Source organism: Fusarium oxysporum, chromosome V (assembly GCF_013085055.1).
Source record: "Fusarium oxysporum Fo47 chromosome V, complete sequence".
Lineage (NCBI taxonomy): Eukaryota > Fungi > Ascomycota > Sordariomycetes > Hypocreales > Nectriaceae > Fusarium > Fusarium oxysporum.
Window position 1 is genome coordinate 1,008,673 of NC_072844.1, and position 23,132 is coordinate 1,031,804.

The 23,132-nt window shown below is 49.1% G+C and overlaps 5 protein-coding genes across 5 annotated transcripts; 3 read left to right on the forward strand and 2 right to left on the reverse strand.

Moving 5' to 3' along the window:
* The first annotated feature begins 3,783 nt into the window (after nucleotides 1-3,783).
* FOBCDRAFT_222685 (uncharacterized protein) lies at nucleotides 3,784-5,167 on the forward strand. Its single transcript, XM_059609614.1, has 3 exons — nucleotides 3,784-3,905; nucleotides 4,020-5,081; nucleotides 5,138-5,167. The coding sequence occupies exon 2, from the start codon at nucleotides 4,165-4,167 to the stop codon at nucleotides 4,813-4,815; it is 651 nt and encodes a 216-aa protein (XP_059467190.1). The 5' UTR covers nucleotides 3,784-3,905; nucleotides 4,020-4,164; the 3' UTR covers nucleotides 4,816-5,081; nucleotides 5,138-5,167.
* A 1,564-nt stretch (nucleotides 5,168-6,731) lies between these two features.
* Nucleotides 6,732-9,118, forward strand: FOBCDRAFT_33550 (uncharacterized protein). The gene has a single exon (XM_031183493.3). The coding sequence runs from the start codon at nucleotides 7,204-7,206 to the stop codon at nucleotides 8,860-8,862; it is 1,659 nt and encodes a 552-aa protein (XP_031039135.2). The 5' UTR covers nucleotides 6,732-7,203; the 3' UTR covers nucleotides 8,863-9,118.
* A 1,901-nt stretch (nucleotides 9,119-11,019) lies between these two features.
* FOBCDRAFT_222687 (uncharacterized protein) lies at nucleotides 11,020-12,002 on the forward strand. Its single transcript, XM_059609615.1, has one exon. It carries the CDS (start codon nucleotides 11,131-11,133, stop codon nucleotides 11,938-11,940), a length of 810 nt encoding a protein of 269 aa, XP_059464861.1. The 5' UTR covers nucleotides 11,020-11,130; the 3' UTR covers nucleotides 11,941-12,002.
* Nucleotides 12,003-13,676: 1,674 nt separating this feature from the next.
* Nucleotides 13,677-18,774, reverse strand: FOBCDRAFT_292863 (uncharacterized protein). The gene is made up of 9 exons (XM_059611813.1): nucleotides 18,487-18,774; nucleotides 18,296-18,423; nucleotides 18,190-18,219; nucleotides 18,073-18,137; nucleotides 17,582-18,023; nucleotides 16,658-17,533; nucleotides 16,112-16,606; nucleotides 15,916-16,059; nucleotides 13,677-15,868 (listed from the first exon to the last, which is right to left on the reverse strand). The coding sequence occupies exons 1-9, from the start codon at nucleotides 18,698-18,700 to the stop codon at nucleotides 13,847-13,849; spliced, it is 4,416 nt and encodes a 1,471-aa protein (XP_059464862.1). The 5' UTR covers nucleotides 18,701-18,774; the 3' UTR covers nucleotides 13,677-13,846.
* Nucleotides 18,775-20,789: 2,015 nt separating this feature from the next.
* FOBCDRAFT_222694 (uncharacterized protein) lies at nucleotides 20,790-22,988 on the reverse strand. Its single transcript, XM_031183502.3, has 3 exons — nucleotides 22,761-22,988; nucleotides 22,032-22,509; nucleotides 20,790-21,960 (listed from the first exon to the last, which is right to left on the reverse strand). Exons 1-3 carry the CDS (start codon nucleotides 22,769-22,771, stop codon nucleotides 21,052-21,054), a joined length of 1,398 nt encoding a protein of 465 aa, XP_031039144.2. The 5' UTR covers nucleotides 22,772-22,988; the 3' UTR covers nucleotides 20,790-21,051.
* Between the last annotated feature and the right edge of the window lie 144 nt (nucleotides 22,989-23,132).

Sequence of the window (23,132 nt, forward strand, 5' to 3'; positions counted from 1 at the left end):
CATTACATAGGGCCGCTTTGTGTTCCTTTCCCTGTTTTGTGAAAGGACCTTATTGGTTCAGAGGTACTTGAGTTTGTGTATCTGTTTAGTGTGGGTTGTAGTGCATCTTTTTGAGGTTCTGCAGAATGCATTTCTCTCCGGCGACCAACGCTCGGTCCGAGTTGACACGGAGTTTATGATATGACTTGATTAGTACCTTGATAGCAAGCCACGTGGTGATGAGCAGGGACAGCGAATCGGGAACTCAGCATCCTGTTCCTAGTGTAGTTCATACCAGTCATTCGTAGATTTGTCGTCATCGTTGAAGAGTGTGCTGCTAGGTGAGGGAGGGTTACTTGTTTATCATCCAGTTCAAGATGGAACTTGAAATCGTCAAGGTCGATCTCACCAAGGTTCTAGCCATGCTTAGCGGCCTAGGGCTGAACTGGGGGTAGCTATCTAAGAGCAAGCGAGCCAGTATGAGGTGACTAGACAAGGTCATTACATTCTAGTAAGTACAAATACAAACTATATGTCGAAGGGAACTTTAGCCATCACGTGGTTCTCATTCTGTGGTAATCCTTGGAATAACAAGGTCCTTCTCCGTCTATTATGCCAGTTTAATGCTGGCTATTATCCCACATTGAAATTGTGCTAGATGGTACATATACGCTTTACGTTACTTTGCTCTCTTGGATCAATTACCTCTCTACAAGATATATTTCTGACCCGAATAACATGAGTGTATTGAACTTGTCTCTTCAAACTCAACAACACAACAGTTAGACTCGTGGGTAGCCAAGGATGAGTATTTTGGCCTTCATAGGTAGCCCCTTGCTCAATTATCCCACTCATCAACTGAGGCTCTCGTTAATATTTATGCGTCCTTCCTTATAAATTCGGAATGTAGTCACTGGGATTCCAGTCTGAAGTCGTCGTGCAGTGTTGATGTTCTCAGATTCACATATAGCAAAACCCGTCTCAACATTTCCTTTTACAGTTCTCCCCAAGTTATTCGTTCGGATAGTACTCCATTGCTTTAACAACTGGTGTTGTTGGTATATCCTGAGACTCTCCATGGTCTTTCTCGAGACGTTGTTGGAAGTCGTTGGAACCGCCGAGACCCAAATCCACAACGCTCTGGAACCTACTTTGCAGAATATCGAACGAAAATCTGAGGATTTGGAGGCGATTTGAGACCATGGTTTACTGATTCCGCTTCACGGAATATATAGTTAGGCTCACAATAGATATAGGGTACATGCTGAGTCTCGGTGACTTCAATTGCCAACGTGAGCTGGGTTCTTATTCACCCAAGGCACAACTCCTACAAACGCACAGCCCAAATTCCACTTAAATACTTTTCTTTTGTAAGTTCTAGCCTCGTATGAACTACATCTCACAATGTTGTTTTTCAGCTTCCAGTATTACATATCAGGTCGTCGGGTTTGTGCGTCACAGGGTTACTTGCAGAGTCTATCACAATCTAAAGAGGACAATCACAGCTATTGTTCTTTTGTCCAAGCGGTGGTAGTGATAACAGCAAATTACCGGACGACTCTATATCGAGATCCTGACTCGCGCCATGTGGGTGAGGTGATAGTCGAAGCTCATCAACACCCCGTCCACACAGGCCATAGCCAAGTATAAGTTCACAACAACACAGAATAACAGTCATGACCTTCCCGGGACTCAGAATTGTCCAGCACAGTTATTCACTTTCATTTGGTCATGTCTTCTTCAAGTGGTCTCGATAGCCTCTCAACCTTCCAGGAACCCAGCCTCGGTAAGCCCAGTCGAAACTCATCTCATTCACATCTGAAGACATACCCAACGATCTGGTATAAACTTTACCGAACTGCCGCTACCCGTTTTCTTACATTGAAATGCCAGTCTACGAAAGTTTTACTAGTGACAGCGTGTCAAACCGATCTGCCGAGTGAGGCTCCGTGTCAATTTATACAGAGTTTACTAGGGACATGGAACTTGAATATGTCTGGGCGCAGTTACGACAGGGCTACTGCAAGTCGCAGGCATAAGAACAATGCGAAGCAGCTAATGCCACAGAGTCGAAAGAGAATTGGTAATTTGAACTCAATGAGACTTTTCAACAAAAGTTTACGTTGAAGTCGTGACACATCTCAGACTCAGAGCCCTTCTAATGCAGGGTAGGTTGATTGACTAGGGATGTGCCGCAACTGACCTTGTAAGAGATCAGAGAGACGATGGAGTAATTTCACCAACTCAATGACCAAAAGCATAATTGACCTGACCCTTGTAATTAAAGGTTCTCTTCTAATTATGAAAATAATTGGGTTGATTCAATAGCTTCCACGCTATCGATTCAACTACTCGGGCATAACCGCGACGGCGGCTGCAAGGTCTCAGACAAGCAGATCACAACAAGCAAAAGCTCTAGACCTTCGGTTACACGCACTTTACGCTAAATACTAAATACGGTATGTAAACGGTGCAGAAGCCCCTTTTGTAAGCGCCGTGGGCATTACATGATGGCTGCATATCTGCATGCGGTTGCACATTGTGATGTTGTGCGTCTTGCGTCCCTTGGTGGTGATTTATTGGTGCTGAGCCGTTGGCAAGCGCGTAAAGGGGCGGTTGGGAGGTTATGATATTGGTTGTTAGACGCGACCTGCAAGAAATACCGACTGTATGCTTGATAAAGCTGTACTGTATGAAGAGGGAGGTCTGCACGTAAGCGCGAGGATGAGGGATGCATATGCGGCAATAAATGAATGGTTCGTGATGTGGGTTGGGAGACGAAAACATTATAATTGAAGCCACTGTTGGTTGCGCTCAGGCGCCACTATGCATACTAGATACATAGTAAGAGCACGGTATTTGTCAAAAATATGCAGAGAACCAAGAGAGCCGACGGTGGCCTATAGCTCGAGGCTGCATGTTTAACCAACCGTTTATACCACTGAAACACACAGAACCAACACAACTTTCCATGTCGGTGTCAGTGAAGAATGACGGATGGGTTTCGGTATCTCCCCGTGTAGAATAAGGGAGATCAAGACATGTCTATGCCTCTGGTAAACACCAGCCAGGCTCAAGACATGGAGCGGGTAAATAACCTAGTTCATTTTTGGGTTATGTTGTCTTGTTCGTGATCGCGTCTTGCAAGCTGTCTCCAATTTGCAAAGCCCCTGCATAGAATGAGACGAACACGACCACGTATCGCATTAGGGTTCAAGTTAACCTACACTGACACAAACCCAAAAAGTTTCTTTGTGTGTTTGTGCGTGTGTGTACGGTTGCATGTACCTGCGTTTGGACAGGCTGCAGGCAGTACCCTCGCTTGTCCCATCGACTTATTTGGTGGCTACGGTGCCATAGTGTTTCGTTTCTCAATGGCTCAAGACAAGGGTCCAGTCCATGGTGCATCAAAGCTCATTCCAAAACCTGGGCCATGTCTCTCAAGCTGCAGCTCGACCAGAATGAAGAAACAATGGGGAAAGCTACTGAGCTATTCATACCAAAAACAAACACTTGCATCCGTTGAAGATGCAGATACTTATTTAGTAGCAAATTAAAAAAAAAAAAAAAAAACCATCACCTCGGTTCGTCTGAGAAATAGGCAGCGCGTCACCTTTTCACGGCACGTGTCGCGTTGAGCCAGGGTCTTCTTAGTGCTGGGCCTAGCATCGAACTTAGCCCCCAAAGTGGACAGGGTAAGGTAGGGCAGGACGATGGATCGAAATGGGAAATGGACAAGGAGTTCTGCGGTGATGAAACATCTCGATACGTGGGGAAAATACGAATCTAGTTGGACGCCGACAAGGGGCCTCGGGCGATGCTGACCACGATGGGCATAAACCTGCCGAACTGATAGCCCAAACAAGGAGAACGGATGTGCTACAGCACTGATACTCATGTTTATGCTTTTTCAAGCAAGACGGGATGGTCCGTTCCCCAAGATTCAGGTATAGGTGGCCGTGTGCTGTGCTGTTGGTGTCGTGTGGATGAATTGAGCAGCAGCAGTCGGTGCTAAGGCAGAGCTAACGGTCACTCCGATAGAACGACTGCCTGCGAATTACGGACTCTGGGCAAGCTGAGGCAGGCGTCAAAGAATAACAAGACCCTGCTATAAGCAAAGCGACGATAATAAATAACAGCCGCCCTGTTGGATAAGTCCGGCCATGACGACAAAAGCAAGTAGACATGCTTTGCAGGGACGAAGCCCACTGCGGGCGATCCGTGACAGGGTTTGAATTTGACATTGATATTGACACTGACAGCAAAGAGATTCCCAGCGCGCCAGGTATTTCCCTGTCGCTCACCGGGATTCTTAATTGCGACTGGCAGTCAGTCTGGCACTCGTTCTTGGCTATTTGGCGATTGTGTTCCTCGGGACTCGGTTCATTCCTCAAGGCGCTGAATATATCAACCTGTGGCTGCTGTCATCTCCGGTGTCTCGCTTCCCATAATGTTTCGTTTATGGAGTTAAGAAGCGACGCTCAGGCCTTTCTGTGTGCGTGCGTGTCGGTATGCTACCATGACAATTCACGAATCCTTCATCAACGTGTCGTGATCTCTTTGATCTTGCCAGCCAGATATAGCAACAATCAAACCAACAAAGAGGCACAGCTTCAAAGCGACTGGCCCTCGAAAAGAATGGATGGATGCCGATCAGGCCGTTACAAAAAGCGGCAAGGATCCATTCTCCCATCACATCCGATGCTTCAATCCCCTGAAAGGCCTCGTATGATTGGCGGCATCAGACGCCAAAACGCCGTCTTGAGACTGTGCCCCCTGTCGTCTACCCCTTGGAGGCTGCCTCATGTCGGTCGCGGCGCCCGCAGCCTCCTCTGATTGGAGATGATGAGCCTTCGAGGATCCCTTGTCACTTGCATGTAAGCTCCAGGGGGGCGTCTTTGTGGATGAGCTGTCCAGTCCATACCCACCAGAAGGAGGTCCTTCTAAGGTCCTTACTGGATTGTCACGCGCTATCTCGTCAGAGACTACTGCGCGACCAAGTTAGTATCTTCAGGTGTTATTTCGAGCCACGATTGGCCACCACCGGAAGGTGGGAGGTTTTGCTTGCTGTGGAAGCTTTCCTTTTTGGCATTTTAAATGAGCTGCTCCGTTTAGCTATTCGTATTCTTAAAAATCTTGTTTTTGTGTGCATACGTACCCTAACTTCTTCCCCTGCGGTGAAGCAAATGTTTGATGGGGTCAACTTCGTCATCAATATATCTTTTTTTGTGAGTCAGTGCCCGAAACCAAATACATGGATTAAACTCAGCCGAGCGTGCGAGCATCAGAAGAAATCCATGTTCCCCAGGCATAAATGAGGTGATCGATCTCGCACTGTGTTCAGGCACTGTTGATACCGGCCATGCCCCCTTGCCTGGCTTGTTAGTGAGCAACTGGGCTCTCAGTAGCGCGTTGGCCGCTAAGTGAACGTGCCTTAGCCCTGTAGCTTTCATTCCATCCATCCAACAGCATCGTTTAGACTGCTGCCCAGCGTTTCTACCGTCGTGTCGACTCTGAAGATGGAGGGAGGGAAATGATGGAATAGGGAATATCCAAAATTGGCCCAAGGGGCTGGCACGTATTCTCACTGGCCAATATAGCCTCTAATCTGCGTGTGATGCACTGTATGCTTTCTGTCCATTCACAGTCTTTGAAACGAACATCGCTCAAGGCGGTGGGAAGGTTCGCCTGCCCACCTGGGGAGTACAGTAGGCCCCTAATGACCTACTGTATCGTGGCAGGCTTCATCGGGTCATCGCACAGTGAGCGTACAGTATCGCCTCCGTTCCTTCCTTCCCCCAGCACGCCCAAGCACACCCGCCCGCCAAGCAAAGGGCTTCTGTGGTCTCCACACTTCCCACTCTTGCTCGTTCTCCATTTGACACTCGCGCCTTCTCGTCTTCTCGCTCATCCTCTCCATCTCCACTCCTTCCTTCCTCTCCTCTAGTATCCGTATTAGACTTAAACTCCACCACTTACTTCCTTTTTTCCTCCTTCCTTCCTCTCCCCTTCGCCTACTATTTTGCGCCCTTCCTTCATTTCCATCTCTCTCCTCTTTCCCTCCTCCCTCTTTCCCGCGTCGCTTCGGCTGCATCGCAATTCCTCAAAGCAAGCTTTACGCTTCCGCGTTTGCGAGACAAGTCAACTCCATTCTCACTCAATTTGCCGCACGCATTCGCTCTCGCCCATCCGTCCGTTTGCCCGCTTTGCACACCACAAAGAGAAAAGAAAAACCACAACGACAAGACGGAAATTTGTAGGAACAAGACCAAACCCTGAGGCTCTGGAAGGCGCATCTATCTACTGGTGATTGATACCTGAAAACTCCAATTTTAATCTCTGTATTATTCTTTCGTCGATTATTTGCCTTATCGCCTATTCCGCCTTCGGTATTCGGATACATCATCGTCACCACCACAGCTTAATCTCGACACACCGTCATCGAAATCAGACTGCGAACAGAATTTCCACTCACAGAATAATCGAAAGCATCAAAAAGTTTTATCAAAATTCCACAAGAGGAGGTTTCGATAGAAGATAATACCTGGACCATTCACATCTGGTTAGGCATCGTTTTGAGGACGTTGTCTGCTGAAACTGTCTTGGAAAGACAACAACCAGCTGGTGCTCGCGTTTCAGGTCGTGTGTTAATCACCCGACTCACCGCTTGAGCGTGAATAAACTTCAAACCGACCACATTCCCAGGCGCTTTTGTCACCTGATCACAGTCTGAGCAAGTACTCAACCTCGTTGAAGCTTGCTTCCCTCGATCCTTTTCAACGACTCTTCGCTGAGGGATCTACCGCTCGACATTTCGATATCCTTTCATCGATCGCGTATTCGCGTCGCCCTTTCATTCATCAATTTTCACTTGTTTACTCTATCGACTATTCTGGATTTAATCTTTGACCCTCTCTGAACTTTGTTCTGTTCGATCACCCGGCTTCTTGGATTTGCCTCTTTTGGCTTCTCGCGACGCTTCCTCGGCATACGTTTTGCATCGACAATTCATCGGAATCCAACGTTTGTCGATTTTATCGATATACCCACATCGCTTAATTTGGTCGCCTTGATTTATACAAACGCTACTTTCTAATCCGACCGGCTACTTTCTTGAACGCAAGAACTAGTCGAACCACATTCTCTGTCTATTTTTCTTATCTCTCGAATCTTTAGATCTACCAATCCCGCTTTGAGCCAAGGACGCAGGCGGTCTCGCTCAAAATGTCTTCCAACGGTTTCGCTAACGGCCTCTCCATGCCCACTGGCGGCCTTGCTGCCCGTCGCGGTGGCCAAAACCCCAAGCCTCTCTCGGTTGAACTCATCAACCAGACAAAGGATCAGGACCCTGGTGCTCCCACCCCTCGCACCAGTCGTTCACACCTCCTTGCTGGCCTCAGAACGGCTCCCAAGTCCGCTACTGCTGCTTCCTTCGGCCCTCAATCTCCCACGACCGCCGGTCCCACGCAGCAGTATGCCCGGAACTCCATGGCTGGAAATGCCTATGGCATGGGCCAGGACAACGCCTACAACGCCCCCAAGACGGCCTATCCCCAATACGGTGCTCAGAACAACTACAACTCAATGGTAGGCCAGCAGTACACTGTTGAACAGGTTCTGGCCCCCCCTGAGCTTGCCATGGATGAGCAGAACCATGACGATCCTGGCCTGTATGCCCAGCTTCTTGCTACCAACATGTACTTGGCTCAGCAGCAGCAGCGCCTTCAGCAGCAGCTTAGGAATGTCCAGGCAGCTGCTCAGCAATTTCAACAGCTGAACCTTAACAACTCTCAGTTCACACAACAGCAGATTGCTCTGTACGAGCAGCAGCAGCAGCTCCAGAACCTGCAACTTAACGTCCAGGCTGCTTTCACCCAGCAGGCTCAACAGCAACAAGCCCAGCAGCAAGTTCAGCAGCAGCAGCAGCAGCAGCAGATATACTACAACCCTATGACTGGTCAGTATTTTGTTGGAGACCCTCAGCCTTCTGTTCAGGTCACCTCGCCCTACAACGAGCAGCCCTCGACCCCCGGCTTTGGAGGCTTCCACCACCAGCAGAACACGCCCTCGGTGCAGGTTTCTCCTCCTGTTGAGTCTCAGCCTTTCTCGTTCCGCAGCAACTCGCCTCCCAAGCGCTACGAGTCCCCCACCGAGGTTGCCCCTCTTCCTCCCCCCTCTGCTAATGCTTTCCGCCGTGGACACAAGAAGGCCTCATCTTTGGCTCCCGTCAACAGTGCTCTAGCTGCTTCTTTGTCTTCTGACGCTCCTAAGTCTGCTGGACCTAAGACTTCCACTTTCCCAATCACCCCCCTGACTGGTGGATACGGACCTGGTCAGGCCCGTGCTGGAGAGCATCCTATCCGTCAGCCCCGTGGACCTCCTTCCCTGGACGAGCTCAAGGCCAAGCCCACTGCTAAGCACGAGGGAAGCAAGAACTTCTCTGCTCGCACTCGTCGTTCCGCTGTGCACAACCTTGTTCGTGCCGGCCTTGAACGCCGCAAGGGAACTGGTAGTTCTTGCGGAAGCATGAGCCCCGTTTCTGAGACTGCCGAGGAGTCTTCGACACCTATTACCGATAACGAGTCCGATTCCGGCCGCAGTGGATCTGGTAGCTTAGCTGGTGATATGGAGTGTCCTAGCTCGCGCACTTCTGCTAGTGGTAGCTGGGGAGCTATTGGCTCTGATCGTCCCAGCTCGCGACAGAAGGCTCGCAAGAGCGTGGACAGTGTGGACAGTGTTGCCTCAAACACGGAGAGCGAGAACAGCTCTTTTGCTAATGTGTTCAAGAACGGCGCTCTGCGAGCCGCCAAGGCACAAGACTCGGCTGATGGCCAGCGCAAGGCACCTAGACTGGTGCTCACCAAGAGCACTCCCACTGCTTAAAAGGTGACGCTTCTGCCTGAACCCTTATCACTGTCACGATTTACGCGCCCGGACTTTTTCTTTCTGTTCACACGACTGCTTGGACTGGCGGACTGCATTTTGATGGTTGTCGTTTAGTCTTTTCTGATCACGCTGGGAGTCCTGTTACCATCTGTATGGGATGGATGAAACACGTTTTCCTTATCTATTTCCGCGAATTTTACCATTACAGAAGTTTTATAATTCACTTCACAGTCTCTCCTTCAGACTTTTCTTCTTCGTCACGACATTGGGGGGATCGCCCGGGGATAATCTTGTCTCAGCCTAGATGGACGAATGGGTTATTTGGGGGGTTTGATGAGGAATCTTTATACCAATGAGGATGAGAAACCATCACCGGGGAACAAAGTCTGGACTGGCGGCCTCTGTGAGGCAATCAGCCAGCCCCTGATGTGATTTACGGCCGGCGTTCCTACGGGGACAATGTTTCGGCAAATTTGACATTTGCTTTCTTGCATTCGTTAAGGTACCACATGTTGTCTTTCTCTGCTGGTCATGGTCCAGGTCCCAGAAGACTTTGTTCTTCTCATGTCAAGGGGTACATAGGCAATCAGGAGACCTGGTGTGCTATCATGGACCGATATGTGAACTGGCATGGGGAAAGGCATATTCATAGATTAGTTTTACAATGGCACAATCACAATTTGAAAGCCACTTGATGTTTGTTTGTTCATACAATGACGTGTCTTTGTAAAGATGAATATGTCATGATATAGTAACCATATGCATGGTACACAAATAATTGGTGTTTTGCACAGAGATGTACATGAGTCTAAGGAAGCCTGGTCTAAGCTCCTCACATTTAGCCTAAGCATTTGTCAGACCCTCCATAAGTTTAGGAAGCTATTATGATGAGTAGTCGTGATTTCATCTCTACTTTCTCTCTTTGTTCTCGGTTGGTTGGCTCAAGTTGCCCAATCCGAATTCGATCTTCAACAATCACATCTGGACGGCTTGAGCGTCGTACTAATACTTCAATCCGAGTGTTCGGTAGTGGTGACATGTTACAGTTTAATAATCACAAACTTTTATTGACTGGATGGCCTTTATATCTTATGAACAATCTGTGAATGAACCCATCAACCACCGTTTCCATTTTCAATCTCAGATCAACCCATCGACGATGTACGGGTATCCCATCACCCGTCAACCGCCATTTTTATTCTCAAAATGAACCCATCAACGATGTATCCCATTACCCATCAATCACCATTTCCATTTTCAATCAACCCATCAACGATATATCCCATATCAGATCTTCTCGCCCAGTTGTCGTTCCCACCTGTCGATGACGAATCACGCCGACCTTGTTGTCATCAGTCGTGGAACTTGATTGTACGAAAACAATCTTTTGATGAGTCTCACGGAAGCTGAGGGTACTGGGAATCACCTGGGGCCACTTGTCTGGCACCGAACATGACTGCCAGCCCTAAAACAACAAGCTGAAAGCCACCTGCGAACAGTCTGTTCCACTGGCTTCGTCGAGCCATGTCCTGCTGGTGATAGGCTTCAAGTTGCTGGATCTTCTGGTGAGAGCTGTTAAGCTTCAGTTCCGTCTCACGGAACTGTTGTACGCTGATCTCGCCTGGTGCATTGGAAGAATCTGCGCTGTTCGCCCGGGATCACTCGCCAGAAGTGATAACAAACCAGCGAATTCGCCTCAAAAGCCGTTCTTGATATGGAAAGATATCGAACTGTCTCGGGACGAACAACATGGCAAGTTCAGTGCGAGGCTGCATTTCCGAAACCTGAAAACCAACTACGAGGACCCGGAGAAGTCCAGGGGCAAAACAGTACAGGCTTCTACATTGACATGCATCATCAAGTCGCCCCAAAACACTGAAAACATGGTCTTCTCGGTCCCTCACCGGCTCTTGACCATGGCTGTTCGCCGCGGGATTCTTGATGGCATTGAAACTCTTGACCAACTGTTCAGTTCCGAAGCCAAATATATCTCGGTGAGGGGTACCACCTATCCAAAAGACAGGTGATAGCTAACACCCAACATAGATCAAGCCAGAGTTCCTCGACAAACCTGTGTTCCTTGCCGCTAGCCCTCGAGGCCTAAAAGTCACTGAGGAACCGATGAGAGCTACTGCCCTCACCCAATACGTCTCTCTTCGAGGCCAGAAGATTGGGTATTCTCAAGATCTTACATTCTACTCCTTCCGCCGGCGTGCAGCTACCGATCTCACTCGCAAGATTGGCGGTGACGCTGCACGTTCCCTTATGAACCACGATCCTGATTTCCGTACGCTCGAAAAGTACTACCTATCGTTGGAAGACACGCTAGATGTCAGCGGTCTGGCTTTAGATGAGGTCGACGGTGATACGGGTGGCCATACAGAGGAAATGCTTAAAAGTGGCCATGACTTGGCTATCCACGTCCTTACCGATGAGAGGGCCAGAAAGATCCACGGGCCAGCCCTCAACGCGTTGATGAGCCAAATGATGCTCGGTGGCGAGAACTACCCGGCTCTCGCATCCGCCAAAGAGCTTCGAAACTACAAGCGAGTGGTTCTTCGAGCCGCAATCAAGGCTCTTCTTGCTCAGGAGGTCCAGGATCAACGTCGTGAGATGAGTCAAACCGACTATAACGAGCGCGTACGCCGCCTGGAGAGATCGCGCCTTGGTGAACTTGTTCTGAAGAAGGCCCGGCGGAATTTAGCAGCTCCCGAGCCTATTGATGAAGGTGAAAGCCCAAGTGATGAACCTCCTACTGCGGTGGATGAGACCACTGGTTTATTCATCCACGATGTTGAAGAACTGCCCGAGCAGGACATGGATGATCAGATAAACAACACTGGTGGTCATGGTGTGATCCACCGAGAGCTTGATGAGGGCGAACCCGAAGCCAACGAAGATATCCCGTACATCGAGGCTGCCAAGGCATTTATGCAACTCATTCTGTCTAACACAATGAGCGAGTACCGGAATTTGAGAAAGAATGGTGTTCCTTGCCCTCAATGCCAAGATGATGACACAATTAGCCAGGAACTCAAGGTATTTGACACCGGTGTGCCCAGCCAATCCTACTAATACCTAGCCAGAATAAGAGGTACTACGATGTCACTCACCTCTATGATCACGAAAGATCCAAGCTCCACCTGCCGAAGCAAAAGTGGGTGAGACGAGTCACCCAGGCCTTCGAGGCCTCCGGCGAAAAGCGCATAACCTGTCCGTATTGCAAACAACTCGGTAAAGATTCTTCATTCTTCCACGTCAAGGCTCTGGTGAGACATATCATCTACGGAAGCTTTGGTGCCGAACATGACCACCTAAAGCGTGCGGATGGCTGGTACAATGATGGCTGGGAAAAACACCCCGAGTCAAAGTCAAAGATCTTTCGTAAGAACCAAGAAAGGCAGCGCCAGGTAAAGATGGCCGCTCTCAACATCAGATACAGCCAGTATGAGCCAGCACCCGCACCTGTCCCTCACCCAACCAGGGCTGGAGTTGTCTTTGCTCCCGGCTCACGCCAAATCACTCGGGCTGGAGTGAAGATGGTATCGAAAGACGAGATATTCAAGCCCCAGCCTATTCCTGGCCGCTACACGTCAGCGATCAGAGTTGGTGATATCAATGAACCATTCAAGATCCCCAAAGGCCTTGAAGGCTTGATCAAGACTACCCGAATGAAATTCCCCACCATTAATCCAGGGCAAGGAGCAGGTGGTGGTAAGAAAGGGAAGGAGGTTGAGAAGGAGGGACTCTTGAGAGCTAAAGTTGAGATGAATGAGGTTCATCACCCTGTTGCAAGTAATAAAAGTGCTTCCTCTGGGGTATAAGGTATTGATGCGGATGGAGTTTGTGTAGAATAACTAAGAGATAGTGTTAAGAGGTGATAAAAGTTAATGATTTTATTTATTTAACCCCTAATTAAATTTGTTGTTCTCTTCCGACTTGCACTTCCGGATACTCGGTTTAAAGTATTAGTAGAACACTATAATTAACTGAGCTATGGAAGCCAATTAGTTATTGCTTGATGTTGAAATAAGGTAATGAAATCCCCTATAACTGCTGGACCAATGTCAGCACCTGCAAGTAGTGAGCAGTCTAACAAAGGGGCAATAAAGAGTAATAGTAGTGGTGCCAGAGCTTTATTACCTTATAGGTAATACTAAGTTATCATTGCAGATAATTAATAATTGCCGGTGATAGGTAGTACTGGCTGATGATGATGGCTGGTGATGGGTGGTGGTGATGATGGGTGATGGTGATGATGGGTGATGGTGATGATGGGTGATGGCCGGTGATGATGGGTGTTGGTGGTGATGACGAGTGGTGATGGTTGGTGATAGGTTATATAAGCATGTGGATTGCTGGTGTTGGGTGCTACTTGCCTCTACTTATGTAAGAGTAATGTAACTTTAGGCTTAACTTAGAGAAGGAGAGAAGCTGGAGTCTTTATACCTAGATACCTGTATTTTATTTTATAATTACTAAAGTATAGAAGCTTAAAGTGAGGTTCCTGCCCATTAATTAGAATTTGGCGGCTCAAAGTGAGGATCCTACCCCTGACGGGGCAGGAACCTCACTTTTCGCTTCAGGTCTCAGGTTCAAGCCCTGGCGGGAGCAATCCCAACGGCCCTCCAGATTCCTTTTTGCTGTTTCCGGTGATAATTTGATGATGTCTTTTAGGGCTGTGTTGTGATATCGTGAGTTTGTGTGGATGCTTGGAAGCAGGAGCGGAAAGGGAACGAACAAAATGAAAATAAGTCGGTAACAAGGCAGTATTGACAAAGTGAATTGCTTCATAATCTTTTCTTTCATTTATTTATTGTCTTTTGTCTTGTCTGTTTGTTCTTCATGCAATCGCAGTTTCGCTACTTCTTTACCCATCCTCATGTCTATCATGTACAGCCCCTGAATTATCATATCGTGCTCTTCATATCATGCGTTCCGCTCATCTCTCGTCTTCATCCTTTCGTTTCCTTTCAATTCGTCATGTCCATTTGGGCTCTCCGGGCATTCGACTCCGTCTCTTATTTATGCCCGCTCGTTCTGCTACCTCTGGCAACCCTGGAGATGCCATGCTGCCATCTCTACTGCCGAGCCCGTCTCTACTACTCAATCCATCTCTACTGCTCAATCCATCTCTGCTTCTGAGTCCATCGCGACTGCTCGGCGCGCGGCCTACGTTCTCCTTATTGCTCAAGCTGCTATCGCTTCGGGCGCTCATGGTAATATCGCTGCGGGAGTTTAGGGCCGGACTGTTGCCGTTGGCACTGATCCCAATGGCTGCTCTGGAGCTACTCGACGTAGCCAGCGATGTGCGAGGGAGGCGACTCTTTGCAGATACAAATTCGCCGCTGACACGCCGGGGGATACCTGTTGGCCCATCCCTACTTCGGGGCCTGTATAGTGCTCCCTCCCGTTCTCGTTCGACAGCAGCTGTTCGCCGTGGACTCGCTGCTACTTCGATATAAGTATTGCTCGCAAGACTACCACGGCTCCTATGCGTAGGCGTCTGCGGAACTGACGCCGACGAATGTAAGCCAGGGGGTGTGTAGCTTGCACCCCGTCGGGATCCTGGCCTTCTTGACGACGATGAACTTGGTACAGCACCGGACGCTCCCTCGCCGGATCTTCCACTTGGCTCGATGTTGGACCGCACCAACTCCGAAGCGAGGTTTCGTACGAGGACAGCCGAGTCCTTCTCTGATAGAGTCTGAATAGCAGCCATGAGAGATCGCACTTGGGAGCTGTTGAGGGATCTCGTTCCATCGCCACTGCCCAAGCCAGGCTCACAAGCATCCATGATAGTCCTCACCAGTCTCAGGAGGTTAAGTCGCACAACCGCCTTCTTGTGAGTCAAACGCTGCGCAATGCCCGCAAACATCTCGGGCTTCGCCAGCGAGGCCGCGACTGACGGGCTGAGGCGCAGAAGTTTGAGTAGTGGTTCCAATAGGTTGGAATCAAAGGCGTTCACCCTGTTGGTGCTAAAGCAACTGATAATCGCTCGTGTGAAGTTACCATCAGCAAGGTGAGTCTCTACATTAGCTGTTTCCTCCTGTAGCCAGACCAAGATGGCATCGAGCGCAGTAACCTGCCAGTACTGGTCTGTAAGCAATGATACGTAAAAGTTGAGACCCTTGTTCTGCCACAAGTATCTGCGGCCCTTGGACCCTGAGTGTGCCATGTCACAGAGTATCGGGAGGGCGAATTCTTTCGGAGGTCGATCGGTCTGCATGATTCTCAGCAGTAGAGGAATAATGCCACCAACAGCAGCATCCTCCTGCCGTTCCTTGCTCAGGCGGCAGAGATTAAATAATGTGTTGAGAACCTGATTAGATATTTCACGGAAATGTGTCTGGCCCTTCTTCATGCTGTAGCTCAGAAGATCGATCAAGAATTCGATAGCATCGGCTGAGTGCAGCGACTCAATCGTCGTCGAAAGCATCGAAAGGTTCTTGATGAACTTGAGCATTGTGATCTGATGTATTGGCGTCATGCGCCGTAGATCTTTTAGTACACTCTTCAGTACTTGCCGATCTGCTACAACCTCCTTGACGTAGTTCTCAGCTTGACTGAAGAGATAGAAAATGTTGACGATTCGTCCTTCGACAAGCTCACCAAGCTCGTCCTCGCCCTCTTCGTCTAAGACTCGGTGCAAGACAAGCGCCAACGGATATAGAATCTTGCTTCGTGAGAAGATTCTGCAAAAGTCGTTCTTGGGGGTTGGTCCTTGAAGCTCAAATACGTTCCAGATACCGTTGACCCCAATAAGAACAAGGTCTCGAGTAACGTCGTAATCCTCATCAAGGAACTCGACCAGCACGTTCAAACCACCCGCAGACACGAACATCTGTAGGGTCAATGTCGACGTTTGATACATCTGCCGGACAAAAGCAGCCGCCTCAAGACGAATCTCATCGGAGTATTGTCGTGCAGCAAACTTGGTAATAATGGGAATGCCACCAACGAAACACAAGTTTTCTTGAATTTCCACATCATCGAGGATGATCTAAAAGGTTAGCAGGCCACGAGTATATTACAGGGACTAAAACTTACTGCATTGACGACCTTGAGGAGCTGCAGGATCATGTACTGCCTGCTTTTGACGGTACAAGGCTCCAAAATTTCAAGAATCGGTAACAACCCGTGAGCGCTGATGATTAGATTCTTCACCTCGTTGTTCTCCCAGAGCAAGGCAAGCTGTAATACGTTAATAACTCGGTTCTAAGTGTCAAGTGCGACAAGAACTTACCAAATCTTCCGAGAACTCAGCCAGGGCGTCCTCACCCTCAGTCGTTTTGAGAGACCTTACCAAGTCCTCTACCCTCTCGGCTAACCTGGCATGTCGGTCTCTGGCGATGTTGGCCTCCAGATCCATCTCATCCCATCCTGGATCCATCGATGCAAAGGGATCATCTTCGTCTTCGTCGTCTCCTAGCCAGGAATTGCTCGACACACGAGACATGAGCATCAAACCGCCGTCCTCGGACCCCTTTTCGCTCTCCTCTTTCTCCGCTATTGATGATTCAGGTCCGAAAACATCGCTAAAATCTTCGTCGTCATCTTCTGCGAACTTCTGGATTTCTATCGATGATCGTGTTCGTCGCATTGGCCTGTCAGGGAGAACTGATGGTCGAGACAAAGGCTTCTTCTTCATACTACCTGAGCCAGATTCCTGCATTGACCTCGGTAATGATGTAAGATCAGATGGGTGAAAGAGTTGTGGTGCATCAGTCTGTCGTGAGTTCTGTAGCTTTGTGAGCCTTGAGCGCATGGGGTCCAGACACATGCAACTTACTCGTCTAACAGCTTGATTCGCATTGTGAGTGAAGACGTTGTCATTATCCACGAATAGATCTGAGAAGTCTTCCATACTTTGTTCCCGATAGATGATATCTGGCCTTGGTGGAAGCTCGAACTTGGTATTTAGATTTGATTTTGTCGGCGATCTGGTCCGGCCTGCACCAGCGACCTTACTTGAGCTTGATTTATTTCGACTGTGCGTTTTCACAGGCTCTGAGGATTTCGTGGGCTTCTTCGGTAATGGTCTGATTGTCTGCTCCTGTGGATCGATGTCTTGCCAGTGGCCTGGCCCCTTTATTGTCATCAACTCGCCCTCAAAGTCGTCATCGTACGAATTACTGTCATTTCTTCCATCATTCACTGAGGCAAAGGCTTTGAGACGATCACTCGATAGTAGACCACCGAAGTTGTCTTGTGGCTTGAGATGCGGCAGTTGTAGTGCGCTTGGTGAAATAGCTGTCGCAAAATCATCGTCCCAGTTGTCATCATCTGTGATACGGTTAGGGTTAGGCAGAATACTCAGACATCGAGACTTTAACGCACCAGCTAGTTCAGGCTTACTGAAAGCTCCTGCGCCAGGACGTAGTTTTGCAAGTGACAGACCTCCCTTGGCAGGAGTTCCACCAAGAAATCTTGACGAAGGCCCGGCATCAGAGCCTGTCGATTGTCGAAGTCTTGGTCCGGAGGATTTTAGAGCTTTGTTCCATTGCTTCACTTCCTCCACAGCATCGCTGAAATTGGCTGGTGTTTTTGATACAGGTGCTTCAGTTCGGCGACAACCTGTAATCCAGGCATGACGAAGTAGTTTTCGGGCAGTTACACGAAGATTGGGGTCTTTTTGGAAACATTGCATGAGAAAATCACGGGCAGCCTGGCAAGATCAGCAAAAACACCCCCGAATACAACCGGGGAGACTCACAGCAGAGATGCCTTCAGGCAGTGGGGGGTGATCGTCGTTGACAATTGCGAATAGAGCAGGCATAGCAGCCAAGTTGTGATATGGCGGCTTGCCTTGAAGAAGCTCGATAACCGTGCATCCAACACTCCAAATATCGGATGCGGAACTCGCCCCGGAGAGCTGAATGATCTCAGGGGCCATCCAATATGGTGTGCCGACAACCTGTGCCTCCTTATCCTGACCACCAGCGAGGGTGCTGGTTGAAACGCCGAAGTCTGCGAGTTTGACGGTGCCATCCTTTGTGGTGAGAATGTTGGCGCCTTTGATATCTCTATGTATTACACCCTGGTCGTGCAGGTATTGTAGTCCCTGCAGGACCTGCGTCATGTAGACCCCAACCAGATTCTCGGGGAACTTGCCATATGCCTTGCATATTGAGTGCAGAGAACCATTCTCACAGTATCTAGGTTTGTTAGTTCCATGACTTCAAGACTAGAGATGGAATCGCATACTCTAGAATAATGTTGAGGGCGTCAACGGACTTGACAAAGCCAATGTACTTGACAATGTTGTCATGCTACTGCTTGTTAGTCTTCAGATATGATACCATTTCAGACCAGGATTCCTACATGAAGGTTCTTGAGCAGATCGATTTCACTCTAAACAGCACTCACTCATGTCAGTTTCTCAATCACAAACCGTTGAGCTTTAGGGTAGAGCTCAGAAACAACCCACCTCGATCATGCGCAATTCGCTCTTGGGAAGATCTGCGAGCTTGATCTGCTTCACAGCAACTGCCTCGCCATTTCCCCAGTTGAAAGCCTTGTACACAGATCCGAAAGCACCTTTCCCGAGGCATTCACCTAAACGCTAAAAGCAGAAAAGGTAAACATTAGCGACAACTTTCTACTAAACCCTGCTGCTACTCTCGCTTATCATGATATCCGACTTTCCAGGGATCGGGATCAAGCACCGGTGATATCGGTAGTTGGATATACGCACGTAGTCCTTGAGTCCTGGATCTTGAAGGGCAGAGCTTTCTCGTATCTTGTCTTTTCGTGAAGGTGTTCCTGGTGTATAGGGTCGTTCGCGGGAGGCCACGGCGGCGCGGCCATTGGCGTGGTACTGCCGCTCGGGCATTATCTCTCAGGTGCTCTCTAACTCAATGATGATCTGGTATGGCCGTGGCAAGCTGAGTAATGCCTCCTCGGTGAAAGCAGAGGCAGTTCGGCGGAGGAAGGACAAGGTTCAGACCAAGACGGAGATATCATTCCCGGCGAATATCGAAGGAAGGGAGCGGAGCGGCGCAGGGCAATTCGTTTCTACATACGAGATCGGGTTCGGAATAATGCTGTTGTCGTCGAGTTTGGCGAATGTCGTTGAGCTCGTTGAAAGCTTGGTTGACGTCGTCAGCGTGATCGAGGAGGGGAATGGATGGACCAGGTCCGTTCGTTCGTTCGTTTCGTTTCGTGCGGTCGCTAACAGAACAGCCCAGGGTTAAAGGAAGGACAGGATGAATAACCCGGGAGGGCAAGGGATTGAATTGCGTGAGAGTTTGTTGTTAAGAGAGGGAGAGAGGGAGTGTAAGGGTCGTAAGTAACTAAGTAAAAATGAAAATAAAAAAAAAGTAAGGTAAGAAACTGGGTGGAAATTCGGAGTTGGACCAAAAAGCCACTGATCTCCAATCAATCATGCGCTGGACTGGACTCGACTGAAGGTGTTGTTTTTCGTCTCAGATTCACCTCCATCTCGCTGTACTAACTCATCAGGCAGGCTCGCAACCCAACCCAAATCGGCCCAGGGCCTGGGGCCCCGTAAGGTGATGGTCGGTAAGGTACATCCTGACGGTCCAGGTACCTTGAGCTGTGCTACGTGACGGGGTGCCCGGGGGGCCCGTGCCGCCTGCGAGCCCAGCGCTCTTCAACGCCCAGCTTCAACTTGCAGGGCCATCCCCCACTAGCGAGCTATTCAATTCTCCACCCTTGAGACCAGTCGACACAAGCAATGACTTATAAAAACAATTCATTGTTAGGACTCGATGATGATGTCAACATCGATTCTCAGCACCAGTTTCAAGAGAGAAAGTTCTTAGTATGTTTTGGAATTCTTCACTTACAAGGAACGCTCCACCTTTTGAAACAGTTCATGTTCATGCCATGCCATGCTATGCCATGCCATGTAAGCCAAGGTAGTGGATGCATTCAGACACAGGCACACCCAATACTGGTATTCTCTTCCAAGTCAACGACATATCTCATCTCCGCTTATTATTAGACAAAAGTACCCGAATTCATAAAAACAAAGCAGAACTACATCCTCCAAATTCCAACAACGGCCGAATATGCTTACCACACTTCAAAACAAGCCTCACCGTCAACAATCAACTTGGAAACTCATCCGTCACACAAACTCTATAGCCATCCGGGTTATTCTCTTTCAGCCAGCTCCCCGACGCCTCAAATACTAGTCAAGTTATGTCTTTCCCTGTCAGCAACGACCAACAGCCCAATCGAAATACCTTGCTCTCGAGGACGACGCCGATCCAACCCTCGAAGCCACTAATGCGTCTCATATCATCCCAGCAGGTAACTCAACTTGACTTGACTTGCTTGATAGAGTTAAGTTACAAGGCGTCAATGCCGAGGAGGGAAATATATCGTATCTCGCCGTCGATCAATATCGTGCACGGAGACTCTCTTTTCTTGTTTTCCTTATAAGCTGAACCATAAACTAAACTGAAATTGCAGTCTCATTTCTTGTTCAAAGCGCCTCCGCTTGGCTCGGCATTACGTGACGCTGCCATGACGATACTTCACGCCCTCTACAGACACTACAGTTGAGACATTCACCAATACTATATATCTCAATTTATGAGTTATAACATTCGATTTCACCCTTGACCAATAGTTCGGCCGCGGGGTCATCTTTGAGTTTGATATGTCATGTTGACAGCCGTGCTCAACAACCCCTTATACAGTCTCAGGGGAGGCTTATGCCGGCAAATGGAGTGTGCTTTCACTAACTGAGCAGCAAGTATTGGACGACAAATGAAAATCATATCAACTTGATACCTTATGTTCTCGTATTTCTTCACCGTAGCTGTACATATCGCAAGTTGGCAGCACGTAGCCGTCCCGAAGACAAGGCCCTTCAAGCCACATCAAGATAGATCTACCAGGATCTCACGATGATGTGCGTCTAATCGTGGCCGCTTTATGGACCAGCAATCCCGGCAGTTATCCATCATATCAGTATGTGGTAGCACAAGCAACGGTCCAGAAGAATGAGTTCTTTCAACGTCAACTTTCATTAGATCTTCTCCCTGCTCATTGTCGAGCCAAAATGTTAACAACCGTACAATTATGATACAATCCATTGCCGACACTGCTCGGTTTTCCGTTTTAACGCCATCTGACCAAATCTGTAGCAAGTAACCCCGGTATTTTATATCCCGCTTCAAATCGAATGCAAACTGGTACCATGTGCCCTCTTTATTCTGTCCCATCCCCTGGTAGGGTTCGACTGAGGCCAGCCTCAGCCCACCATTCATCGGGGATATCTTCGCGTCGTGCTAGGCTACGCACGATGCGCTGCATTCCTATCCAGTCATCTTCAAAGTTTGTGTTGCTTCCTGATGTTGCTGAGCTCTCTCGGTTTTGTCTGTTTCGTTCCGGTCCTTGCTCGTCGTCTGAGTTGCCCACGGACAAGTGTCCCACCCAGGCGGAACGTGATCGGAGGGAGCGCTCTCGGCGCCAAGTCCTGAGCCTGTGGTGATGATCACTGGGCACTAGTCCATCCGGGGATCTTCGTTGTCTGGAATCAGAACCAACTGCCCCGTTATCCCGAATGGCGCCTCCATCAACTGGGGCGTCTTGGCCAGCTTCAGGTATTCTTACATGAACACGTCGCATCTCTGCCCGGCGTCTTCTAATTCGATCCAGGACGCTCAGAGTCTCATCAGGGCCCTCAGTTTCGGAGCCTTCGCAACCTGACTCACAGGCCTGGTCAGCCAGTGCATCAGGGTCTTGGTCGGGCGTGGTGAAAGAAGTGCCTGATGTAGCACCGGCGCTCTGAGATGCAACATTTGATGCAAAAGAAGAACCTGCGCTAGGTGGTTGAGGGTCAGGGGTAAGTGTGGATAGAAGAGTATCCCACACCTCTGGACTGAGGCTCCTATCACGGTCGCCAAGTCCGTCGACACGTTGCATAGGTGCGAATCGCGTATGCCTGTTTGATGCACGGAGAGCTTCGCGCATTGCCGAGCGGTGAGCTCGGCGCTGGCTCATTTCTTCAGAGTCATCTGTGCGAATCACGGGGTGTGTTACAACAGAAGGAAGTCTCTGCCGTTGAGCTCCATTCTCTTCAGGAGCTCGTCCAGGAAGCCCCGACACTGGTATCATCTGAGTTGGTTGTTAGTAAAAGCATATGAATTGGACAATTGGGATAAAACATCATGGATGATAGAACTTACCACTGCAGGGCGAGGTCGAGGACCCTCATGCCAGCCCAGATCCAAATCGTCGTATGATGGATGTGAATTGGTATTGTTTCGGTCTTGTGTGTTGCTGCCATCCCTAAACAGCGAGTTTATGCGCTCTTCAAGCATGTCCCTTCTGCGATCATCCGATCTAGCCATCTCTCTAAGAACATCGCGAAACGGTCTCGCTCGGCGCAGCCCATCAGGACCTCTCGTAGTCTCTAAATCAGGTGGGAATCCAGCTTCAGCCCATGGTACAGAGCGACCATCTCGGCCGGTCAAAGTGCCGGACTGTTGTAGCGAGCCATCATTTAAGCGGTCGCGAATTGAGAAAATACGGCGATGCGCGGCGCGGCGTTCAATTCGTTCCGTGCGTATATTGCGGCGAATGGCGGAGCGGGGTGGCGACGTCGCAATGCTCTTCTCTGCAGCTTTGGAAGGGAGATCTGACTCAACGGGGGCAACAAACAATCTGCAAGACAATGTTAACAAGTGCACGATGTTGAGAGAACGAGGCCGTCACTACTGCGACGAATATGCAAAGCACGAAGCGCGCATTATCAAGCAACGGATGTGCGCATTCGCGACATTTGCAGCATGCCTTTGCGTTGATATAGTGAAGCGATGGCGACAACGACAAGATCGATCGACCGGGGCATCACTACGTTGGCGCGATGGCAACGAAGGTAACGGACGGGTAGAAAAAAACAAGGATGCGCTTACGGGAGGCCCATGGCTGATTTAGTGGAAAGTGAATGACGAAAACGAGCGAAAACAGTGAAATAAGTAATCAAAGAATTAAGTCGTAATGATTGCAAAGACCAGAAATTGTTATCATTGATGAAAAGTCGATGAACAGTGATGACGATGCTGCCTAGAGTAGCAAGGTTAATAAAAGCCAGACGACAAATGCGTGAAGCGTGAAGCGGGTAATTAACCAGTGGAGAGGATGAAAGAACGGAGTGGGCAACGAGCAAAGGGGTGCGGGGGGTTCCAAGATGCAGCTCCCAGGGAGACTGCGACAAAATTAGATGACCAATCAGAGGGCCTAGAGCTCTTGAGGCTTAGAGCCCAGGGCGTTCAGTTCGCGTGCGC